At 40.6% G+C, this 25,429-nt stretch overlaps 2 protein-coding genes across 2 annotated transcripts; both read right to left on the reverse strand.

The window, feature by feature from the left end:
- Nucleotides 1-8,502: 8,502 nt before the first annotated feature.
- LOC125010690 (polypyrimidine tract-binding protein 2-like) lies at nt 8,503-12,803 on the reverse strand. Its single transcript, XM_047589442.1, has 4 exons — nt 12,746-12,803; nt 11,753-11,852; nt 11,566-11,643; nt 8,503-10,399 (listed from the first exon to the last, which is right to left on the reverse strand). Exons 1-4 carry the CDS (start codon nt 12,801-12,803, stop codon nt 10,270-10,272), a joined length of 366 nt encoding a protein of 121 aa, XP_047445398.1. The 3' UTR covers nt 8,503-10,269.
- Nucleotides 12,804-12,989: 186 nt separating this feature from the next.
- On the reverse strand, nt 12,990-25,255 carry LOC125010779 (polypyrimidine tract-binding protein 2-like). The gene is made up of 12 exons (XM_047589594.1): nt 25,139-25,255; nt 23,739-23,760; nt 23,519-23,570; nt 22,875-23,038; nt 21,185-21,256; nt 21,004-21,075; nt 20,763-20,921; nt 20,380-20,490; nt 20,085-20,253; nt 18,459-18,536; nt 17,337-17,449; nt 12,990-13,082 (listed from the first exon to the last, which is right to left on the reverse strand). Exons 1-12 carry the CDS (start codon nt 25,144-25,146, stop codon nt 13,056-13,058), a joined length of 1,047 nt encoding a protein of 348 aa, XP_047445550.1. The 5' UTR covers nt 25,147-25,255; the 3' UTR covers nt 12,990-13,055.
- Nucleotides 25,256-25,429: the final 174 nt, after the last annotated feature.

A 25,429-nucleotide genomic window follows, 5' to 3' on the forward strand; every position in this document is an offset into this window, starting at 1 on the left:
CTCCCAGTTTGGGCTCAAGAGGCAGGTTTTAAGCTCACAACTGGCCTTTTTGTTATACCTCATAGATCTGGCTATCCCTGAGTAGGCTGAGTATCCTTTTAAATGCATGACTGACTGCTAAATATGTTTCTACATGTAGTTTGGAAAATGATTTTCATTACTACACACTACGCTATGACCATATAACGTGATCAGTAATAAAGAGTAGGGTTTGTGTTTCAAACAGCAGCCCTGTTGTCTTGCTTTCTGGTCTAATTTGATCCAGCTCATGAGTTGCTGGTCCTGATTCATCGTTGATTAAGAAATTCCAGTAACAGACTGGTAAGATGAGCAGCCAAACCAGTCTGCAGTAGAAACAGCTGAGTGCTTTCCTGGAAACCTTCTGCTGCTACATTACAGTTTTTACTGTGATGACCTTCAGCCAGGGAGGTGACTCATGACAGTTTTGGCAGTATTATCACATAATTCATTTCAGATTAAAGCTGTACGCTGTGACAATTCCTCTATGTTGCAGCAGCAGCTGTTATATAAATGTCTAACTGTTTCTATATATGTATCATGAACAGATCAATTAGATTAATTTCTAATTTATATCCGCGGTCGGTCTCATTTCATCCCATTCAGTTCATCTTCTCATCTAAATCAATAGAGATATGAATCAGCCTTGTGTGGTCTGCAGGGGAAAATCCATCCCTATGGCAGGAGATACGAGATCCTCAGTGGGCCTGTGTGTGTGTGTGTGTGTGTGTGTGCGCAAGTGAGAGAGAGAGAGAGAGACCAGTGAAATACGACCCATGGTGCCTGGGGTCCGTCCATTTCCAGCAGCGGCTGCTGATGGCACTGTGTCAGCCTATCATATCACTTAATGACTCTGAAGTCATCACTTACCTCATCCTGTCATCAGATATCGATTGGCTGACTGCAAGAAGCATGATGGATAGATGAGTGGCCAGACAGACGGAGGGATGGACAGATGGATGGATGGATAACCAGCTGAAGATGGAACTAATCTCATTAATATAATATGTTCATTTCCATCACATATGTCCCAGTCAGTCAGTTCAGTAATATAGAAAATAAAAAGGCAAAGCATTAAATGTCACATGACATGAGATGTCATTTGTAATCACAGATTCATGATGGCTGCATGTATGAATTTAAGAGTGAACTGGTTCAGCATATCTATAACACTGATCCAAAAAAACTGCTGCACAACTAGACTCCCCCACCCTTCCCCTACAGTCAGCTCAGACACCAGCAGTTCTTTTGGTTCGAGGTGTGTTATGTTACTGTCCACTAAGGAGGCCTGAGGCCCATAACCCCAAGGGGAGGAGACAAAAACCAGAAACTCACCAGGTAAAGTATTTTTTTGGTTGATGTGCAAATCTGGTATAAATGTCCCGCAATCCATCTGTGATCTGGTTGGGGTGGTCAATGTCTGCTGCGGCTCAGCAGGTAGAGCAGGTCTTCCATTAATCACAGGCCTGTCCACTTGTCAAAGTGTCCTTGAGAAACATACAGAATCCCACCTGCTCCTAGTTTTTTGGACCAATGCTTAAAGTAGTTTGGTACCCTGAGTATGTGGGAACGGGTAAATGAGAACACACCTACCTAATATACTGTTGTTGCTTTGTGTGCTGTGAGGGCAACTCCTCTAGCCAAGGCCTGGACCCTATAAAGATGTCCGGACGTCCAAAGTCCAAGGGCTTAAAGGTTTGGGGCCCTCATTCTGACTGATGGTTAAGCTTTGTCTAACCACCTCCGCATCTGGAATCTGGACACCCACGGAGCTGCTCTGCTTCTGAAGGCCCTCCTCAGGACAACCTCCTCATAATGTTCATGACCAACTGGCAGCAAATCTCACCCGTAAACCTGGGACATAAACTTGTGGTCATCCTGTAGTAAGAATTTTATCTAATCTCATCTTATCTTGTCATGTCTTGTTTTGTCTTGTCTTGTCATCAAATGTCATTTTTGTATGTGTGACGTGTAGACTACTCTCTTTACTAATGTCGTCACATTCTACATCTTTCTAAACAGCCCTTAAAGAAGAGCAGAAATGTGTCATCAGCCTTCAACACTGAAACACACGTTGTCCTCAGAGGAGGAAGTGAGGTTGAATGAGTGCCATTACATTTAATGGAACCATTGTGTGTATGCGTGTATGGACAGAGACGGTACTAAAGCATTTTATTGTCTTCCTTTTTTTATTTTTCTCCGTGTTGCCAGTTTTTGTCTCGTCTGTGATGTTACTGTTTTGCTGATGGTGCTACTTCTTGCTTCCTGTAACACAGTCAGCTACTGGAAGACAAGGAGCCCTCCATCATGTTCTCAGTCCCACGGGGGGGAGCTGCTCTGTCAGAAATTAATGTAAGGGCTCAGATGTTGTCTGGACTCCTCCTCTGATATTAAGTGCCCATCCTGCTCTCAGGCCTGGATGTAGCTTTCCCTGGTTTGATGTCACTGCAAGCCATGGATACCAACTCCAACTGAGTGCGTGTTGACTCTCGAGTTTTCCTTTTCAATCCACTGACTAATGACCTGCTCCCCCCTTTACCCTCCTCCCTCTGCCCCTCCCCCTCACCACCAAAGAGCGTGTGAGTGAGGAAAATGGAGGTATGTGGGGGGAGGGGGGAGAACAGATCAACCACAGATCTGTGGATCATCTGCATCACTGAGCACACACAGGGGAGGGGCTCTGAGGTCATCAGGGGAGGCTGGATGCAATTGGTCAGCTGGGACATTATACAGCTTTCTTTCTTTCTTTCTTTCTTTCTTTCTGCGTGCATTACTTGAAACAAGAGGGCCACCACTGACACACGGTGCTAACGCAGACAGACAGGTATCTCTGGAGAAATTAACACCTTCAGTCCACCTGACATTGCATAACTCATTAGATGCACAGATTCAACAGGGGATCATAAAAAGAAGAAAGCTGCAGCACGCAGCGTTGTCTCGATGACATTTACAAGGTGAGCGCTTCGCCTGAAAGCTGTCAGAGCATATTAGCTGATATTCAGGTCAGATACGTTTTCAGATCCATTCAGTGTCTGCGCAGCCCGTCATCTGAGCCTTCAGGAGCTCCTCACCAGTACAGCACATCTCTCTTTGTTACTGAAATGTAAGGAGAATCGTGCAATAAACAGAAAACAGAAGCGCGAGGAAGGAGTGGTCTGCCTGTCATAAAGCAATGTACTGGGCCTCGTGCAGCGAGAGTTGCTTATAAATGTCAAATGTTACATTTCCTCTACATTTTAAGAGGAAACAAATAGAAGTCACCTCCAGATGCACCATTTTTTTTAAAAAAAACATCTTTTAATTCCTTCCCATGTGTGCTGAACAATGAATACCACTACCAACCTTTATTATTAGCACAGGTAACACCACTGATCAACAGCCACTGAACAAGTTCACTCAAACAGACAGTTTTATTTGTATGCCTTCATCTCAACACAGTGGGGGTGAATGGTATTTTATTTCTAATTCTCACAGCAAAGTAAAATTAGATTAATTCAATTCAATAAATAAATAAATAAATAAATAAAAGATTCATTAAATTCAACAGTTGTGTAAGTGGACCGGTTTCACTTGTACAACTGGGACTGCTTTCAACCGAAAAAAAACTAACAAAAAAGCCTCCACTGTGGATGATATAGAGTCAGTAGACAGTAACACTAATAACATCTATACATTGTCTGTAGTAATAACAACAGTCATAGCTTAAACTTTGTGTTGAACTGTGACTATTTCTATTAAATACGAACACTGGTTTAGACAGTCTGAGGTTTGTTATAATATGACAAACAAGTCAGTTTCTCTATTCACTGTTCTTTTTATTTTTGCACAAACTCTCTATCTCCCTGTGGACAACATGCACAGCCCCCAATCCTAAAGGGGAATATATTTATTTATTTTTATTTAAAAGCGGGACATGGCACATTGGTTGACGTGAGTACAAAGGAGAATCATGTAAATGTGCCAGATGTAGCCATGCAGGCTAACTTTGATGGTATTAAAAAGGAAGCTGAAAAGAACACAGAAGCTAATCACAACATCAAACACACCACATACATTTGGACGTATGGATTCTGGTGAGGAGTAAATTATTTAACATTTATTCCCGTTTCAAATGGCTACAATCACATCAGGTGAGCATGATTAGAGCATCGTTATTCAGAATGTAGTTTGTGCTCCTGACTGCTGAAGTGAGAGTGAAAAACATGGTGAGATTGAAAGAGCTGTCTGAAGCCATCAGAAGGGAAGACTGTAGCAGCTTAGTCCCAGTGAAGGATTTAAAAAGATCTCAGAAGACTCTGAAATCATCCATTCCCGTGTCCAAGAATTATCTACCGGTGAGGACATTCAAAACTACCAACATGCCCAAGCCTGAACATCCAAGTAAGTTCACCCCGAGAGCAGATGGCAGGACGCTAAACATCACCTACAGCAGACTCTGGCCACTGCTGATGTGAAAGTGCATGTCGCTAGAATCGGGAAGAGCAATATTTGGTGTAAACCAGGAAAAGAACCTCCCGCCAGCTGTGAAGCATGGAGGTGGAAGTGTCATGGTTTGGGTATGCTGTGCTGCAGTAAGACCTGGCCAGCTCACCATCATAGACTCCACCATGAATTCTACTGTGTATCAGAGGGAGAGTCCTGGAATGAGTCAAACACCAGATCTTAATCACATTGAGATGCTGTGTGGTGACTTGAAAAATTCTTTCGGCCCGAACACCTCACAGCCGAAAGAATTTTGCGTTAAGGGTCAAACTGTCTTCAGACCGACTGGTAGACGTATACAAGAAGCGTCTCACTGAAGTGATTTCAGCCAACGAGGGTAACATTTGCTATAAGGGGGTAGGGTGTCCTTTCTTCTTCCTGCATGCATTTTTGTTTTTGCATGCATTTTGTTTTTTGTCTTTAGTTTAATGAGTAAAACACAAGGTTAATTTTTGTTGTTTACTTGGAATTAAATCACTTTCTTTTCCAGAGATAAATAAAAACTAGACTAGACATTAGTATGTTAACATTTCTTAAGATAGAGCTGGATATTTAATGACCTGTCTTATTCTTTCTATGACTGTACAGTGTCCCAGAGTGTGCTATCAACAGGTAAGTCAAATAAATGAATGGCTGACAGAGCCGAGGACCTCCAACATAGTGGCCAGGGTGAAGTTACATCAGCTGAATGCCACCTGTAGAGTTCAATAGAGCAACCTGACTTAAAGCTCCATCCACCATCTGCACGAGGCAACAGTTGTCTAATGGTCTCCTCCTGGACAAAGTCTCACTCTGTGTAATTCTGTCCCCCTGGATTATCCTCTCATAATGTGTGTCTGTGTGAGTGATGTCATGTAATGAAGTTATAAAACACATTGGGTGATGACCTGAACTGATAACTACAGCTTTCTTTATACATTTTGTTTCACTATAATATTCCCACCATTTCCCTAACAACAAGTTTCAAACGGCATTGAGTTTCCTCTAATCCTCTCATCCTGCAGAGTTTGAGGTCTCTGCAGAGAGACCACAGAGGGACAGGTGTCTGCTTGGCTTGGCTCACACTGACCTCTAGTGGACCGCAGAGGAACTGCGCCTCTAGGCAGTAAATGACATTTTGGACGCTGGTGTCATTTATATCATCACTTTCAACTGTAGATCAAATGTGGTGCATTGCATTGTGGGACAATGAGCACAAGTTTGCGTGCAGGCCACGCAGAAGTTCTGAGATCTCATATTTTTTGTGGGACCACTTTCACAAACAAGTAGTTTATAAAGGAACAGGCAAAGAAGGCTTAATTGCAAGTTTCATTATGGAAAATGTAGGACACAAGCTCTAGAGAGTAGTCTTGTTTCAGTTTAACTATATGGTTGTGGTGTAGAGGAAATGAAAAGAAAACAGACTGACAAATACATCAGCAATGTTGTATATATTGTATGTAAGTAATTCCATTCAAAGGGAGCGTATCTGCATAAGTTTATGAAGATTTCAAACGATCTGTGCAGCTGTTAAGGCTGGAGCAGCTCCAGTCTGGGCCTATCATGCCTTTTCAAACCAAAGGAAGCTAATTAACCAGAATGTGTCCATTAGTCTATATTTAATGGCTCTTTTGTCTTCTTCTCTGCCTTCCTCTTTTTTTGAGGCTCGCTGTGCAATATCAAGAGCTTCATTAGTGACTATTTGATGAAGAAATGAAAGAACAAGAACAGACAGATGAGGGCAAAGGTTTCACTCTGCGCCCATTTCCCACTGTACAGTCTCATCTATGCAACAAAGCTTCACTGCCAAGCTGTGTTTAATAGAACACATGATATTGCACGGCAGAAGGCCTCTGAAGCAAGGCCTTTCATTTAAACTAACACAGTGAATACTGAACTACAGGATGTTACTGCTGAGCCTGCAGTAGATGCAGCCTCACAAGCAACCTGCTCAAATGAACCTCCACTTGTGCAGAGGCTGCAGATTTAAAGTTCACCGTGGATCCTGGGTCCTAAGCTGCCTTGTGTCCAGGATGGTTGTGGTGTTGTAATGCTGTGAGGAATGTTTTCTTGGAGACTGTGGGCCCGTTAGTACAAATGAATCATGGCATCTTCATTGTAATGTTCTGTTCAGAGTTTTATTTCACTAAATAAAAGTTGTCTCCAACTGGATTCATGAACTAGAGTTCACTAACCTCCTGAGTCCCTCAATCTAGTTACTGTAAGCACCTTTGACATGTGGTAGGACATTACATTTCCAGCATGAATGTGCAGCTAATAGATCTGCAGAAAGGATTCATGCACATTAACCTGGGGCAGAACCCCAAAGAAGTGTTTTGGAAGAAGAACTATGGGTGCTGTTCATAATGTAGAGCGTGGTAAGTGTAGATCTCAGGGTTAAAACGACCCTTACACTCTTTTTTATTTATTTTTTTTTATTAAAAGCTTAATACTGGTGCTCAGTTTGAGAGAAATGTCCCGCCCATGTATGGAGTGGATTTGTATTTGGTATGCTTCCATAAATGTTCAGTGGGGTTCAAGTCAGATTAGGGAAAGCTTATGTCAACACTCCTTGGTCTTCACTGGTCCTCAAAGAGTTCTTCAAAGCTCGAGGTGTGCTTAGTCTCATTATGCTGCTGCAGTCTGAGTTCTGTTCCACTCAGATTCATTCCGGAGTGTGGAATGTCTGAAGACTGGATCACTTCCCCTGGGTCAGGGTGGAGCAAGAGTCAAACTCCACAGTCAAGACACTGTCAGGCTTATGTATTTTAGCAGTATGTCTCATTTCCTTACTTAGACCTCTTTACCACTGATCGTAACTTGGATTTCAAGACTTTGCTGTCTACACTGTGTTAATATACTGATCAGGCACAACATTATGACTCTCTCCCTAATATCATGTAGGTCTCCCTTGTGCCTCCAAAACAGTTCATCACAGAGTGGGTTGAGGGGAGGGGCGTCTGTGGATCATCCCATAGACACTTGATCAGTTTGAGTTGTTCCTAAACTGTTTGTGTGTGTGTCTGCATCACGTTGGGGATGTCTGCTGCCATCAAGGAGTGTCATTGCTATGGGGTGGGGGTGTCTGGTCTGGTCTAGGTGGGTGCTACTGTCTAAGTAACATCCACATGAATGAATACCAGGTCCAGAAGTTTCCCAGCAGAATATTTCATCGTCAGAATCAGTGTTATTTACTTCTCCTGCCAGTGGTTTTAATGTTGTGGCTGATCAGTGTATGTCTAAACACACCCGTACTGTTTTGAGTCTCATCCGAGAAGTGGTTTAGAGACACTACTCATCCTCTGAGACTCATTTTGGAAATGATGCATCTGTAATGAAGTTTCTTCTCCATCAGTGAAGAAAGCTGATGTATTAATCTTCTGATGGTTTCCATCTACCCCACCAAGCTGATTCATTCCCCACAAATGGTTCAATCCAGCTGTGATTTGATTCTGAGAGAGCACCTCTGTGCTGAAAATAAAAAACATTTTCTCTGGTTTCTGACCTCATGTTTCCACGTGTTTCACAAAGGAATGATCTGCTGGAGACTTGAGGCGACCAGTTAATGCCTGCCAGATGATTTACTTGAGCAAATGTGGGAAACCAAATGAAGCTCACATTAATGTTCAATGCGTGTCATCTGAACACTTGCTGAGTAGAAGAATAAAACACAAGGTAAACCTGACATTATGTATAAAGTACCCAAGAGGGTCACTACTTGAACGCTGAGCTGCACAAAAATATGCCATTCTTTCAGTACTGTCTGACTGTACCTGACTGTTCTGAAATAAAATAATCTTTAGCTGCAACCCCATGCAAAAGAGGCAGTGAACGCACCTCAACACACCTAACAGTAAATTCTTTACTTTTAAACGTTTTCCTGATTATTTCCCAAAGGTCACACCATGTAGCAAAGACACAACCAGAGTTAATCTTCTTGTCAACTCATCCACTTTCATGCCTTGGTAGAAATACAGAAAGAACAGAACAGTGGAGAAGAAGAAGTGAGAGCAGAAAGAGAACTGAACAGAGCAAGAGAAGTTTATTACAGGGAAGATACAGATGAGAGCAGAGGCCTGAAACTGTCCAAACAAACATTAACACACAAACACACAATTTAACTTGGGCTTCTTGGTAGAAAAGACGTATTTAATTTGTGCTAATCTGAAATCTTATCACAAAACAACTGAACTCAAGTAGAAAATTTACAACAATTCCTGAAAAGGATTAAAACTGTCCAAAAATAAACTTTGTGGTGGCAAGTAAAAACAAGAGATGAATGAAAAATAAAAACCACATCAGAGAAAACCTCAGCTGAAACAGTGACCCAGTTTTCTGTGCATCTCCGCTTGGTAAGACAAACAGAGCACTGGGAAGACGAGGTTCATTTCAACATCAACAAAGTTAACCGATAAAATAATTCTGTTTAAAGACATACGACTACAATCAGATCACAGACTAAAGGCACATGTACTTTGGTCCCAGTGGATGTCCCCAAACCAGAGACTAGGACCAGAATCACATGTTGAAACCTCGTCTAAACAGACAGCAGTGGCATGCATGTATGTGAGTGAACCCACTCACAGCTGCTTTTCAAACAACTGGGATGGGCTTTAAACAGGAAATGACAGTTGACTCTATTCTTCATTGGCGACTTAACCTTTGGGTCAGTATTATTACAATGTGTACATTCCATGTTGTGCTGTAAAGGACGTTTCAGTGATGCTCAACAGGCATATTCAGCTTCAAGTGATGACTCATTCCCACCAAGCCTTGAAACATCATACAGAGAGGCTACGACGAACTCACCAATGTTAATTAAATAGGCCTCAGATACAAACATCTTCAAAATGATTGTTCAGCTATGAGAATATAATTAGGAAAGTGCACCAGGTAAGAAAAAAATGACAGCACTGCAAATACTTTACTATTATCTAGAAGATTTCTGAGAGTTGATGTTGCCCATATTTAGTTTTTGAGTCACTTTAAACCAACCTCCTCAAAATTGTTTTGTGTAGTGCAGCTACAGTTAAAGCTGAGCTGTTGTTGTATAAAACTGAATATAATTACACCATCTACTCCTTTTATTTGAATGTATCCTGACAGACACTGAACAGAAGGAGAGACCTTGTCAGACAACAGACGAGTCACATAAGGGCTGACAACAAGGGTCAGACTAGTGAGTGGCTTTATCAACAATACTAACATGAAATGAAGTGAGATTTTCCTGCGAGCAAAAAAAAAAAAAAACAAAAAAAAAAAATAACACGTGTGGTTTAAGAAGCAACAAGGTGTACAGTAAAAATGGCAGATCAGTAATTAAAGGAGACTACTGCCTCACTGACAGGTCATCTCTGAACAGCGCAACACTAAATCAAAACAGCAACTCACTCTTAGCAGTGATAGAACTGAAACAAAAAACCCCAAAGCTACAACTTAGAGAGTATCTTAACATGTACCAGGCTTCAAGTCTGTTTCACCTGTAACCACACCAACACTGAGGTCCCACCTGGAGAACACATGTACAGAACTGCTGGTAAACAGAAACACTGCACAGAGCCAGTTTAGTTGCTCTTTAAGATGATTTCATCAAAACTGCTGACTGAGGGAAGTACTGCTTCTACTGGTCAAGAAAATTTACTTTGTGAAATTGATTGATTTATTTTTTTTCTGCAATACTTAGAGTGAAAACTATTCACAGAAAATGTAGAGAGGACTAATGGTATTGACCTCTTCCCTCATCACAGATCTGCATTAATTATTTTAGGAGATGGGAGTTTTGTGTGAGGGTTAGATGGTAGATTTTGAAAAGGAAACTTTCAGATGGTGATTTCCTCCCATGTCATAGTTGTGAAGATCCATCAGAGCCTGGATGGCTTCCTCCACTGACGACATCTGGATCAAGGCCATCTTACGATCCCTGAAGAGGAGGAAGCAAAGACAAACAGCTGAATATTAGAGAGAGCAGTCACTAAGTCCACAGATGGACATCATGCTGGCGTCCTGCTAACCACCGTAGTGGGGCATTACTGTTCCAGCACCCTTACATCCACATTAACGACATGCCTCAAGAAGCTCTGCTTAACACTATCCTGTCAATTTCCAGTCGACTCTTTTCTCTCTATCTTCTCTGTTTCTACCCGGCTGGCCTTCAGATGGTTCCTCCATATGAGCTGGGTTCTGCTCAAGGTTTCTTCCTGTTAAAAAGGAGTTTTTCCTGCCACTGTCTCTGACTGGGTTTTGTAAAGCGTGTTGACACAATTTGTATTGTTACTAGAGAAGATTATATAGATATTCTGTGGTAAATAAATAAAAATTATAACTGTAACTGAATTGAACCTTGACCTGTCCGCTGTTCCTCCAGCACTCCCATCTTCATTCTCACTCTCCTCACTGATATCCACTCTGTTATGGACTACTACAAAAACCCTTTAACACTTAACAGAGAATGTGGATGACATTCAATAAAAGAAGGAGGATATTATGCTCCTTCTGTTCTGTAGGAAAATGTATAACCAATAAGGTTGTTGAAATAACAGGTCTGTCCACAACGAACCTCTCGGAGCAGAGACTTATAAGGTCATTACTTGTATTATAATAAAAATAGCACAGGACAACACACACCCACATGACCGCCACTTCACACCTTTGCTTCTGGTACAGCACCATGAGTAGCGTGGCAGCGTGGAGCTGTAGCAGTCATTAACAGGGTGACTTGGGTGATATGGACCCAAAAGAAAAAAATATATATCTTTTTATTTTCATACTATATCCAGTATGAAAATATATCAGTTTATCTTAAAAACCTGCCCAGTGACTCAATAAAGTACATTTTGATTTTGGTTTCGATTCCATGCTGTTGCACCTCATCTATCTGTGTGTGTTCTTAGATTGCTCCCCACCGATGAATGATAAAGGCAAACTACAAAAATGAGTTGTATAAAATGTATATGTATGTATAAAATACAGAAGATATGTTGAGTGTGTTTTATGAAACCATGTCCTCTTGATTCTAAAAAGGAAGACAGGGCTTCAGGATAGATATTGTAGTCATCTGTAGTTTCTTCATACTAAAGTGCTTCTTACTGGAAGAACTTGAAGGCCTTGACAGTCCCTCCACTGTTAGAGAACAGGAGGCGCAGATCATCCTCTCCAACTCCATCCCTGAACATGCAAACAAAAAAACTCTTACAGTCACGAAGCACAAGTGGTTGTTATAGCGCTGCACTGACACAAAGCAACATAATATGACCATGTTTAACGGCTGAACTACCGGATGTTAGAAAGGTGAAGTGTTGCCGAGGGGGGGAAGATGTTCTGGAAGTTTTTGGATCCTGGCTTCTTAAAGCGATGGAGTGGGGAACCAGAAAAATCTGTCCGACACAAACAAAATTCAATTCAGTTTATATACAGTCAATAACACTGATTATGTTGGCATAATCGGAAGAAAAAAAAAGAAAGAATTTGTTGTTGTACGTTATTCCTTCTGACAGACCCAAGCTGATTCAGTGATTCGTTCCTTGAAGCGGTTAAAATAAATCTAAACAAAAAAATTAACTAGCGAAATTATTTAACGAATACACTGTCTTTGATCCTGTTATTTAAAATGTATCAGCATTCTGTCACTGCTTCAAAGAGCACAGTGGTGAAACTGATGCATATACAGACGTCTCACGTCTCTGCAATAACTAACTTAACGGTGGGCATACATAAATAAAGAAACAACTTGGTGCATGTGCTTTCAATGAAGGAGACAGACATTACAGCTTCAGAATGTTTATCATTCCCCCAAGTAACACACAAAGAATAAACATCTGTGTGTGTTCTGACGCAACAGTAGTGATCCATTTGAGACGGTAGCTATTAAAATATTCTTTTCTGCCGCAAATGATGTTGACGTTCATTTGAATACAGAGTGTGAAACTGAGATCAGATCTCAAGGGCCGGTTGAGAACAGATGACGAGGCGCATTTTAATGCCAGATGTGAACACTGGTACTTAAAGCTGAATTCTTGCATTAACATCCGTCCAGGACAATTTCATTACAAGGTTTGAATGGGGCCTCAAAGGTGTCATCTCAGTTAATTCACGTCAATATCTGAAATAGATCTCAAGAAATCCCTTCAAGGCTTTTAGGATATTGCATTTATGTCCATGTTTTGTGAGTTCACTGTGAACTTGTCAGATTCCCTATTAGTAAGCAGATGTCAATCTAGAATCCTCTTGGGCAAGCACGTTTGCCGTTATGAATGCCACTGCTCATTACCTTTTAAGAGCATTGACCATCCCAAGTGCCTTTTCTCGGGAATAGCAACGTATGACATGACTTAACGTCAGCTACCAACTGTTTTTGACCATTAACTTCTGCAAGTGACTATAGAAATTAAAGAACTAAATTAAGCAGTACCAATTATCATTAACTGATCAAATTACTTGTAAATAAGATTCTACATACTTATACTTAACCACAATGTAAAATCTCCATCATGTTTATATTGATCAGAACTCACCAAGCTGAGCCTGGTTACCATCAGACAGCTGGATCAGAGCGCTGTCCTTTTTGTTGTAAAGGATCTTCACCCTCTGCACATCACCATAGACCCCTGAAGGTAGAGAGGGAGAAGGAGAGACAGATAGAGAGATAGAGAGAGGGAGAGCGAGAGCAAGAGCAAGAAAGAGCAGGGTGGTGGAGAAGACGAGAAGGAGGATAGAACAGACAGAGCAGGAGAGATGGAGCCGACGAAGATAAAAAAGGAGAGGTGTGAAGGATGAAAGGAAAAAAGTTAGTGCTAGAAAGACAAATGAAAAGAAAAGACGGACTCTTCCCATTTGACTTCCACTAGAAACTCCATCAAATAAGCGTAACCGAATAGCTTTACGTCACGACAGTCAACCAGCAAGAAAACCTCAGCTGACACATAGCTGAAACTGACTGACTGGTTAATGCCTTCACTGAGAAGCAGGATTGAGCAATCCGGCTTAATTAGGTGATTAGAAATGTCAAACTATAAATGGAAGTAACAATCACCTATGAGAGATGTAGGGAAAAAAAGACACTTTTACTCAACCAGAAAATCCAAAACAGCATGGAAAAAATGAGGAGGAAGAACAACTAAGTTTTTATTAGGCCTTTGTGGAGAGAAGTTCTTGACTTTTCAAAAGATCTGGAGGCACCTTGCCTAGTTTAGGTGCCTGAGAGGCAGGGAATCACAACAGCGAAGTTATGGAATAAAGACAACAAGTGAACTATGGCTACACTACACATCTAAGGAAAAAGGCAAAAGGATGAGTTTTGGTGAGTACACTGAACTGCCATGATCAACTTAACTATTAATGTAGTGAAAACGCTAACAAAGAAATTAAGCAAATTAGCAAAGAAAAGCAGCCTGACAGCATCAGAGCCAAGACGATCATGTTTTAGCCAAAAGAGAACCTGATCCAAACCTGCTGTGAGAACTCATCCTCGTCCCTTGCTCATTCATTTCTTCTAACAAAATGGATCTTTTTTTCTTTTTTTTTTTTTAAACAAAACCGAGTGCCACGCTAATATTTACCACTGCAAACTGCAGCTGCTTTATATAAAATTATTTCCACCAGCAGCATTTATTATGAAGCATCTGCAGGATGTGGTTTGTTGCTTAACAGCTGCCCGTTTCACGCCACAGTTAAAAATATAACTAAAGCTAAATATGTAAAAGACAGGTTTGTTAGTTCTCAAATGTTCAAATTAATATCAAAACATGTCCTGCTGCACATACTTGTGATTTAATGATCCTTCACTGAAACACTTGTAACACTTTAACGACAGCTGCAGCATGAACACAACAAGTGGTTTCAGGGTTAATACAAGTACAATTATCAATTCTGTTTTGAAACTTAAAAATACTCGAGGGAATCTTTGTGCATGCTTAAATGGAAGAATTGTGGCATTGTGTATTGGAAGATGAGGTAAAATTGCAACTTGCAGTACAGTTTGCAGTACTAAATGTTAACAGGAGTCCCAATCGGAGAGAATCTCAGTGTAATTATAAATTAAGACTTGACGTGCGCTGCCATGGATCGATGATTTTGGTTTTTCAGCAGTGAAATGATAAGCTGACAAACTCTGAGGCTCGCTATCCTTTTAATGTAGAGACAGAGGCAGGTTTTAACTCTGCAGTGTACCTTTTGAAAGAGGAAAGCTTGGAATACAGAAAGATATAGACCAACAGAGAGTCCACGACTTCACCGAAGAAAGTGAACAAAATCAGATAAACAGAGAGAGATATACAGATAGAATAGAAGAGGTTGAACATACCGAAGAGGGTAAAGAGACTTTGAGGCGTGACCATCTTTAGAGAGAGAGACCGCAGAGCAGAGGACAGGAAGAGGAGCAGAGGAGGAGGAAGAGGAGAGACGAAGGTAGAGATCAGACCGCCCAGCGTTGGACGAGGGGGGAGATGGTGGTTTCCATGATGATGAGGGGTGGAGCAAAGATGGAGAGCATGAGGAAGGGAGGGTGAGAAGGGGGTCAAACGGCAAAGCCAAAGTCGGATTTAGACCGGATTAAGAAAAGTCAGGAGGGAAGAGTAAGAAAAAAATATGGGGTAACCGTATATAAGGGGGGAGGGTTCATAGAGAATTGCGTAACATCAAAGAATGTATGGCCATAAGGAGGATCAAATGGAGAGAAAATGAAAATGTGAAGAGGAGCAGAGGAGGGAAGAAAGGAGGCAGGGAAGGGAGAAAGGAGGAGAGGAGGACAAAAACCAAAGCATAGGTCAGTAAACAGAGCATCAGTGGAACATCAACGGAGTCTGAATGACTGCTGGTTCGATTCCAAAAACACACACACACACACACACACACACACAAAATCATTCATACAATTATTGTTAATTCACTTTCACAATCACATACGTACAAAGGATGGGGGCAAGCTACAAAATAAAGTTTAAGTGAAATATGAAATAAACTGTAAATGAAAGAGTGAGCAGCAGGATACACCAAACAAAAAGGGAGCAGCACCATGACGCAGATGGCTGGGGGGGCATCAGCTACCAGAAGGACTATTGTCCGTTCCCTGGCAAATCACACTGACTGGTAGGGGAACTGCAGAAAAACATTTTAAGTACATCTTGACCAATTTAAAACATTTTATTCAGCAAGATGTCCAGTGTCACTGTATAACTGCACAAATTCTGATTGTGATGCCAACAGAATCTATGGCCGACACATGAGTCAGTTCGAAATTTAATTTAATGCCATCAAAATTAAAAGTCAGAACTCAGGATTCACTCAAAAACATTTAACTTGTAGCTGGACAGGGTTGGCCACACAACTAAACGATTTCCTTTCCTCTAGCTCAGTTGCATCTGCGCTGCAAATAGAGGATGATATCACACAGTCCATCGCTGACAGAAGTTTTAACAGCTGCCAAGATGTTCTGGGTGGCTCTTGGAATTCTGTTGAAAGATGTTAATCTGTTTGGGATTTCTTTTGCTATCAGGAAACGGGGTCAGTCTACTGCATGAAATTAAAATAATACGCGTCTGTCTGCCCACTCGATGTCACCACTGAGAAAAAAAGAAAAGGACAGAAATCCATCTCTTGGATTTAATACTCACAATATAAAGAGCAGCCACACCACATTCAACTGCTACCGAGCCACTTGACTGTACTGAGGATAGGGATGTCCCGATCAGTATCACGCTTCAGCCAAGCCCGATCTTTTGTAGTTATTTGTTTTAGGTGTACATCCCTTTAATATAAAACCTTCTCCTATTGTAATGGTGGTTAATTGGTGCCAAAGCTGCCAAAAAACAAAGAAGACGAAGGAGGCGACTTCTTTTTCTCTTGTTTTAGTGGCAGCTGGCTTGTGTTAAAGCAGTCAAACAATCGAAGAAAAAAAAAGCAAAATCACATGACTTTTAAATTGTGTAGTCCAAAAGTTTTGTGACACATGAAAAATACCATAAAACACGATCCAATGCACCCAGGTAAAGGCTGGGAGGCAAAGGATTATGGAGTCAATGGCGTTGTATGACCGGCCCATTCTGTGGTTGAGGCTTTTTTTGAATGAACTATCCTCTTGACATCACAACATCTAGGAGATAACCAGTAAGAAGATAAAAGGTTCTCGAAATCTTCAGAGAAGCAAATATTGTTAATTTAATATCGGACTGTGACTCCGATTGATCCATATTCAATATTAAATGATCCCATCTGGGGGCAAAAAAAACTTGATCGGGACATCCCTAACAGAGCATACTCTAAAGTAAATACAAGATGCGCTGCTCTCAAGCCCTATAGGTCAGCAGAGATAACTGGATGCTGTTAAGAAACAAGCATGATACAAGACTTCATCAAAAAGGGGCAGAAGTGTGAAAACAACCACCCCACTACAGAGTCTCTTTTACCAGGGATAGAGACAAAGAGAGATAGAGAGGGAATCTTGACAAATAGATGGAACACAGAAAAAGACAACAGATGCTGTAGAAATAGACAACAAAGCCTGTAAATTTACAGTAAGAAATAAACAGGAAACTGACAGAATAAACAAAAATCTCTGATTAAAAAAAAAGAAAAAGATATGTGTAGTTCACTGTAGAGAAATCAACAAGGCTTCAAACACACAACAAAACCTTTATGATCTGATAGATGGATATAATTTGGGAAATTCAGAATATTTGAAAATATTTTGAGACATTATCGTTTAGGTTTAAAGTTTAGTTTGTGGTCGTCGCACACATACAACCACACATCCGCACACACATACACACAGAATCATTCAGCAGTGTCGATATTGGAAAGGAGTGGCTTGAAATCAGAGCTCGGAAACACATGCTCATGATTAAGTAAGGCAAGGTTAAGTATACCTCTTCATTTAGGTTGGATGCCAACAGGACCCCTGACACTCCGGAGCCCGACAGAGCAACACGACCTGCAGCAGCTGCTGCAGCTGCAGCAGCACTTAGGGGACTAATGGCTCCTGTTAGGAAAGCACAACACAAGTAACAGGTCAGAACAAAACAGGCAACACAGCAGCAGGAAAGTACAGTTTAAGACACTATGAAGGACAATACTGTTTATACTCTGACACAAACTATTTGTAAGAGTTAGAGCCAAAGCTAATAATCCTCTAGAGTGAATTTAATAGAATACTGCTAGTAAAATGCTAGAAATACTGCTCTCTTTGACGGTTACTACCTAGTGTGTTACAGCATAAAGATGCATGAACAAAAATCAGAATGGAACAAGTAAGAACGGTAATGAGTGGATGACATGCCTTAAAGTCAATTAACTTTCAAGAGACAGAGCTGCAAAGTGCTTCATTATCATTTTTGCAATAGAACTTAAGCAAATTCAATTTGATCAATGATTACCGGGAGGGTGGTCATGTTGTGGGTTGTGAAAGACCAAACGGCCTACACTTTATACGATATATAGAATATTTGATGGTCAAACTGTCACCAAGACGTGCAGAGTTTTTTATTAACAACTCATGGGAATTATTGACACAAATTTGCATTCTAAAGATTTAAAATGTTACTTTGAAGATACATATCTCTGTCTATTACTTTGTAAAATAACGAAAAAATAAATAAACCCAACAAAGCTACACTACATTCACATAACACTTGCAAGTTAACAACTATGTATTAACTGCTGGTGTGATCCCTGCAGAATTAATTCAGACTAATGACTTCCAGCAGACAAGCAGGAAAGAACGTTGAGCACACGAACAGACATGTAAAACAGGACATCGCGTGGCAGCCATCTGTCTACCAAAGGATTAACAGGACACGGTAATTATCAACCAGAAGGACTGTTTTGCGCTTGTTGTAATGATTAGCTTTATTAACCAGCCTATTTTCCAGCCCTGGAGCTTTCAGACAACATTATCAGGACATGACAAGATAAAGAAAAAAGAAGGACACCAAGTAACAGAGAGTGTAGTGGAAAAACAAAATGAAGGGAAAAAAAGCAAAGTTTTGTACCTCCACCCTGCGAGAGGGAGAGAGATGATGAGTAACCTCCTCCACTAGAGTAGGAAGCTAGTGCTCCAGATGGGGTACCTACAAGAAAATGACAGCTGGATTCATACGACGAAATACTGATCTAACCTGACAAAGAATTTACAACATCCAAAACAACACATATATGAAACTCATTTTATAGCATTGGAAATCAATTGAAACTAATATTAAGTTAAACTGACCAATAATAGCATCATGTCAAAATGGAGACTTATTTAATCAACAAATTGTGAAGAAATTTAAGGAAAGAACAACAAATCAATAGCACTCAACCATTTTTCAGTCACTGAAATACGCATTTCTTAAATTGGCCTGATACTTTATTTATCCTGTGGGAAATAAGAGCCTTTGTTGTTTCTATTGTAGGAAGCAACATAAGACTGTCCTGTTTCACTGAGATGAGGTCCTAACAACCCACTCTAAATGATGACCCCGACCCAGTGAACTGCAGTTGTAAAAATTAATGCAGAGCTCCTTTGGAGAAAACACACAGATATAAATATTTTTGTCTTAGTCCTTAAGGAATCCAACATAGCTGATAAAAACCACTGCAGGAACTAAAGTCAACAGAGGAAGCTTAATTAATATTAAAATAACATTATCTGTGTAAAAATTACAATCTGGATGGAAAACTGGATCAGGGATATCACAAGAACTGCTGCAAAAAACAAGTCTGATTAGGGCCAACTCCACCAGAACCACAGTCACTCAACTGACCTAATCAACCACACCTGAGGACGAATGATGAAGGCACGAAGGGGACTAGTTGAATGTAAATTTAGAAATAAAGTGCTTATTATTACAACTCTATTGTCTGTTTCCATTTTATGTTGTGTGTGGAGTATCGATATTATTTCTACAGAGCCATTTAATCTGTAATGTTCCTAAATCCTAATGTCATCAACTAATGCTAAAGGATACATCCAGTTACTAGTTTGAAAACAGTTTATCCAAACTAAAAGTAGAAGCATGACCAAAAGAAGAGACAGAAATGTGTCTCTCTATGAGATTGTGACGCTTGCTTCCAACCCAGCCCTGAAACCACAACTAAAAAGCAGCACACTTAATTGTGCTTTAAACTGCATAAATTGCTTGGAGCATCTACTGAGCCTGGATTTACATTGCATACTGGATATGTACACAAAGAAACGGTTTGAGAAGAAACAGACACTCTTCAGGTTTGACAGCCACAATAGCATGGTAATGTATTCACCATAAGAGTTTCTGTGTAAGTGTGTGTGTATGTGTTATCAGGTATGGTCCTGGAGACACCAACTGTAGTGGGAGGTTGTCATAAAGACAGTTTCGAGTGCTTTGGCAGGCTCTTATGCTGTGCATCTGTCTGGATATCCATGAAAACACTTCCACAACTCGGTAATGACACCACTATGCGAAATAGATTCAGGCAACTTTAAAGGAGGGTTACCGAGTTTAAAATGATGACCAAGATCTAAGATGTGTCTTTCACAATCACTGTTAGTCCTTGACTGAGCAACACTAGTGGCAAAAGAATGACCTTTCAAAGTCCATGAAAGGGTCACGAGACTAATAGTAAATAATCATGAACAGAAAAAGAGATGCCTTTACCCAATAAAGAATGATCCTTGTTTGTTGACTCTCCGTCTCCTGTGGGGAGGTCAGGTCTGGTGTAGTCTCGACTCTTATCATTGTTGTATTTGACATTAAGGTTGACCAGTTTACTGAAGTCTATTCGCAGAGTACAGCATGAATTATAGATGTTCTGTCCATCTAAAGACTAGAGTAGAGGGAACAAAAGCAAAAGAAAGATAGTAAGTAGACAAATGATATGTTGGTCGATTGCCAATAGAATACTGGTAACTAGGAAACCCATCAGACACAGCTTTCGTGTGCGTGATCATACCAGTTTGGCTTGTTGTGCATTGACGGGGTCACTGAACTGCAGAAGAGCCTGAAACTGGTTGTTCTTGGTGAAGGTTATAATCTTCATTACGGTTCCAAACTTACTGAAGATCTGAAAACATATTTTAGAGAGAAACACAGAAACAGAGTCAAGCTTGGTTCCATAACAGTTTAATCTGATTTGTAAACAGTCCAAGTCCAAACTATGCTGCCAGGTAAGCACTTGACATTATTAACCTGCATGAGCTTTTGAAAGATCTCGAGCTAAATCTGAGAAGGTGGTGATCATCCATTTAATGCTCATGGACTGTCTGATTTTTACAGCTTAAATATAAGGGATAATATTCAACATGATTATGAATGGGATTAGAGTTCAGGTTTTACCTGTTGTAGAACATCCAGTGTCACAGGATAAAACATGTTGTCAATGATAATTCGCAGGACAGGACTGGGGGGTGGAGCCAGGTCTAAAACACCTGGGTCAGAAGATGGAGAGCTTCCATCCTGAACTGCTGACACTGCCTGCAGCACAGCCTGGGCTCTCTGGTTGGAAAGTTAAAAAAGGAGTAAAGGCAATGCAATACCAATGCTGGGATTTGGTGTACAAATACATCTATGTGTATACCTGGTTCAGAGCCGAGTCTGTTTTAAGTTCCTTATGGTTGGAATACTGAATGAAGACAGGAGTGTTTCTGACCTAAACACAATAAGAAACATATAAAACAAAACTCAGTTACTATGCTTTACAACCATAACAGAAAATAACAAAAATGTTTAACAAAAGTAGACAGTGATGTTACTCAGACCTGTGGTGTGACAGCTGTATAGTAGTTCACCATAGTAATGGCTGCTTCTTCTGTACCCAATTCCAGAAAAGCCTGAAAAATACATTAAGATCACTTCTTAAAACCACAGGATCTTTATTCAGGCCATTGTCCACCTTTGTCTTCTGTCTTGCCTGTCAGTGAGGCTACCTCATCATCCCATTTTATACCTCTCTGACATAACAGAGGCCCTGTCCAGACCTGGTATTAAATGTATCCAGAGTGGTCCAATGCCAAGTGCACACCTAAGACAAATTTACGACTTGAGTTCCAATCACTATTTCTATATTTGGATGTCTGGCCCCTTGAAGTCAAATTGTTTTTAGTAATGTGGACATACAATCAGATCTGCCTCATTTATTCACAAAAAAAACTAGGAGCCGCCACTATGATGGAATGCCAGGAAAAACAAGAGTCGTTAAGTGATAATTAGTACAGAGAGCATTTCAAAATACTCAGTCCTTCTGACTGTTAACTACCTAAACCCTTCATTCTAAACAGGAATACAATAACAAATGGAGTTACTGAATACGAATAAGTTACGTGTAAATCCATCATAAAAAAAGGTGTTGGCATGCAATCAACTGGATGTATGTTATGTTTTCAGCATGAGGACAACTCACGTGTAATACCACGCAATGTAAACAACAATGGAGGGAGGAGAGAGATGAGTGTTATCAAGCTGGAAATACTGCCACTATTTTGAGTTTGTGTCAGCTAAAGAAAACAATATTAAGGTTTGCTGTACACTCTGTGTTGATGAGTCCTATGTAGCTTCAAAAACACAACATTGAACTTAAATAAAGCACGTTGCACCTAACGTAGGTGGTCCCCCACCACCCAAACAACAAAAGCTGGATGTTGGTGCAAAATCAGTAAGTGGGGGAGAGAGAGAAGTTAGTCAGGCAGAGTGTTGGACAGGAAATGCTGCCTTTTTATCTATATATATTTTTTTTTTGTGTTATTGAAGCTGTTAAAAATACACTCCCATAAAGATCCATGTGGAAAGACACATCCAATGGTGGTGGAAAAGATTTTAGTCTGTTTGAAAAGGGTCAAGCAGAGAAAACATCTAAGGAGACTGAAACAGAAACTACTAAAACTGGGTTAAGAACTGTCCAATGCATTATTAAAAACTGGAAGGATAGTGGGGAACCATTGTCTTCTAGGAAGAAATGTGGTCAGAAAAAAATACTGATTGGTTGTGACTGGCAATTACATAAAAAAAAAAAAAATAAATAAATAAATTCCACACATATAGTGCAAAGGGAACTCAAGGGATTGGGACTGAACATCTGTGTAGCCTTAAGTAAACCGCTAATCAGAGAGACTAACCAGAAAAAAGGCTTCAATTTGCTAGGGAGCATAAAGATTGGAGTTTTGTGCAGTGGTCAGACTCTCCCATCATCAATACAAGTTCCTGGTAAGAAATGAATGCAACACTGGATGGAAATAAATCTTGTGACATTGCAGAAGCTTATTGAAACAATGCCACAGCAAATGCGTGCTGTCAAAGCTAAAGGCGACAAAATATTAGAGTGTGTGACCTTTTTTCTTGGTGGTGACTTTTTTTGGCCAGGCGGTGTATGTAAATGCTCCACAATACATCTGTAAATGTTTCTATGATTATGCTCATCCCAGTATAGGCTGATGATACAAAGCCATAATTTACCTGGTTTTTCCCCTTCAGCATCAGTATATTGGTGACCTTCCCAAAGGGCAGTCCCAGAGCAATGACTTCAGTCTCTGACACTTCACTGGGAAGTTTTCTGATGTGGAGCACTCTGGAGGGGGGTGATTCCTCCAGACGTTGTTTCTTACTGTCACTGCCGTTCGCTGAACATTTACACAAACAACAAATAAATTACAAATATCGTGACACCTCATTTGTGTATCACAGAACATTCCCCTAATGCAAAATCTTTTAACAAGATCTTGTTGCAGTTCTACTTATGAGCCATGGTTTGTTTTTTTGCCGTAGCCCGTCATGTAATCTATGAAAGACAAAATATTTAGGAACAATATACATTAACTAGTTTATACTGCTCACCTTATATACGAGTGTAATATTTCTTAAGTTTCTTTTCATTGAGATTAGTCTGATTAGACTTCTCACTCCCTGGTCAGTTCTCCACATACAACAACATTACTGATTCAGCCTGTACACGAGAAAAGGTATCAGGGAGCACTCACACTAGGCAACCGTACCGTGCTTTCCCCTAAAGTCCAGATTCTATGGCTAGTCTGAGCGCAAGCGGGACAACTGGCCCTAGCACCCTTATATGTCAATTCCATGCTAGTTGAGACTGAACTCACCCGTCACAGAGTTGGGGCTGCTACCGTACATGCTGAGCTCATCTGAGCCTCTCTGGAAGAAAAAGAAAGAAATGAACAGTTTTATTCACATTCCAACTTCTGATGGCAATGCAGTGATGAGTCTGTTGATTATCTGTCTATAGATACACATCAGATGAATAATGTCATGGGCAGAGGAGTAAGAAAAAGTTGTTTAGTAAAATGAAATACCACAGCTTACCTTCACACCAACTGCAACATCACTGCAAAGGAAGAGAACACAAAAAAAAACAAAGAAAAAAGTTAATAATATAATTTCCATGCAGGACCATTTTCTCAAATCCAACCTATCATCCAAACTGGAGTTAGTTTGAACAGTAAAATTTATTTACCATTGGTGTTTTTCATTACATTATTTTGTAATGTTTTACGTTGTTACCTCTTTTACGGATGCTGCATTATCAGATGCATTCAATGTTTTTAAGCTACCTGCTCGCACAGTAAAAAAGCCTACATTATGTACAATAAGCTGGCAGCGATTGCGGGCACCACACATTTGCTCTAGACAAATTAACCTTATATCCGGTACACGCAATTTATGCTTCCATGCTTAAGTGATGCAGAGGCTCCTGGTTAATCCAGGCAACTACACACAGCGTGACACAAAGCGCAAGAGCGGTGATTGGTCCGCTTGAATGTTGCATATTTCCGCTTAAGTATTTCTGTCTGCTTCTCCAGCCAGAAACTTTCAACTTTCAAATTGATTGTTATGGATCACTAAAGAATCGAAAAGGTTAACTGAGGCGGTTTGGAGATACAGACATTTGTATGACGGCGGAATTCGGCAAAAGTTTCAGCTGCCATTGTTAAAAGTGAAGCAGGAAGTGGAAAGTGAAGTAGGAAGCACAAACAAAAATGAACCCAACTTGCAAGAAAGACACAGCGCCGTCTATCGTTTGTAACAGAGCGAGTCAGATTGACGAGCTCACAAGTATAAATGTCTCATACCGGCGGAGGGATTTTGGCTAGCCCTGCGCAGTAACGTTACTATAAATTACGTTTAGGATTAAGCTAGCAACTCCCACTGACAGGTGCCATGTCGGGTTTAATAGTTCATTAATACCACAGGGCACTGACTAACATGTTCCTGAACTACTAACAATGATTATAATGGTCGCCATCAATTATACGACCGCTTAACACACGTATTTCTGCCTCAGCAGGAACGTTGCCTGTAATTGAGGTAGCTAACCTTATCATTAATGTAACGCCAGACACAGTGTGATGCTATGCTTAACGGGGATATTGCCTTTGGAAATAGCTCGCTAACTATGACGTTCCCCAAGTTTGAAAACACAGACGTGACATAAAATATGCTCCGAGCCAAGCTCCTCAATTCGTTCACGTCTCCATGCGAGCTAGACCACATTAAAGTACCACATTTCTCGATTACTCGAGGCTGTTAGCTAGCTAACGTGCCATTTTTCGCTATGTTAAGCATCAAGGTTTGAACTGCAGCTAACACGCATTAACACACCTTTAAGGGAGCTGGGGCAATCGCTCATTGTTTATATGGCACACACACACGCAGCCTGTGAGAAGTGCACAGAGCAGATTTAGCTGTAATACAAACGTATTTACCCGTCCATTGCAGCTCTTTGTCCTCTTGTCTGTTGATATGTCAGCAGCAGTGACAGCGTGAGCAAAATGGGCGTTCTTCTTCTTCTTGTCTCCGCGTTATTGGCAACCAACCGTAACGGTAGGTGCTTTACTGCCATCTTCTGATGGGCACGGTTTGTGGCACATTTGTTAACAATGGAAAAAAATAAGGTTCATTTTAATCAGTTAAAAATAAATCATCATCATGTCCTGGACTGTCTATGCTTGATATTGGTCACTGTGTATGAACACCTCTCACATTGTCTGGTGCTC

This window comes from Mugil cephalus, chromosome 7, assembly GCF_022458985.1.
Source record: "Mugil cephalus isolate CIBA_MC_2020 chromosome 7, CIBA_Mcephalus_1.1, whole genome shotgun sequence".
Taxonomy (NCBI): domain Eukaryota; kingdom Metazoa; phylum Chordata; class Actinopteri; order Mugiliformes; family Mugilidae; genus Mugil; species Mugil cephalus.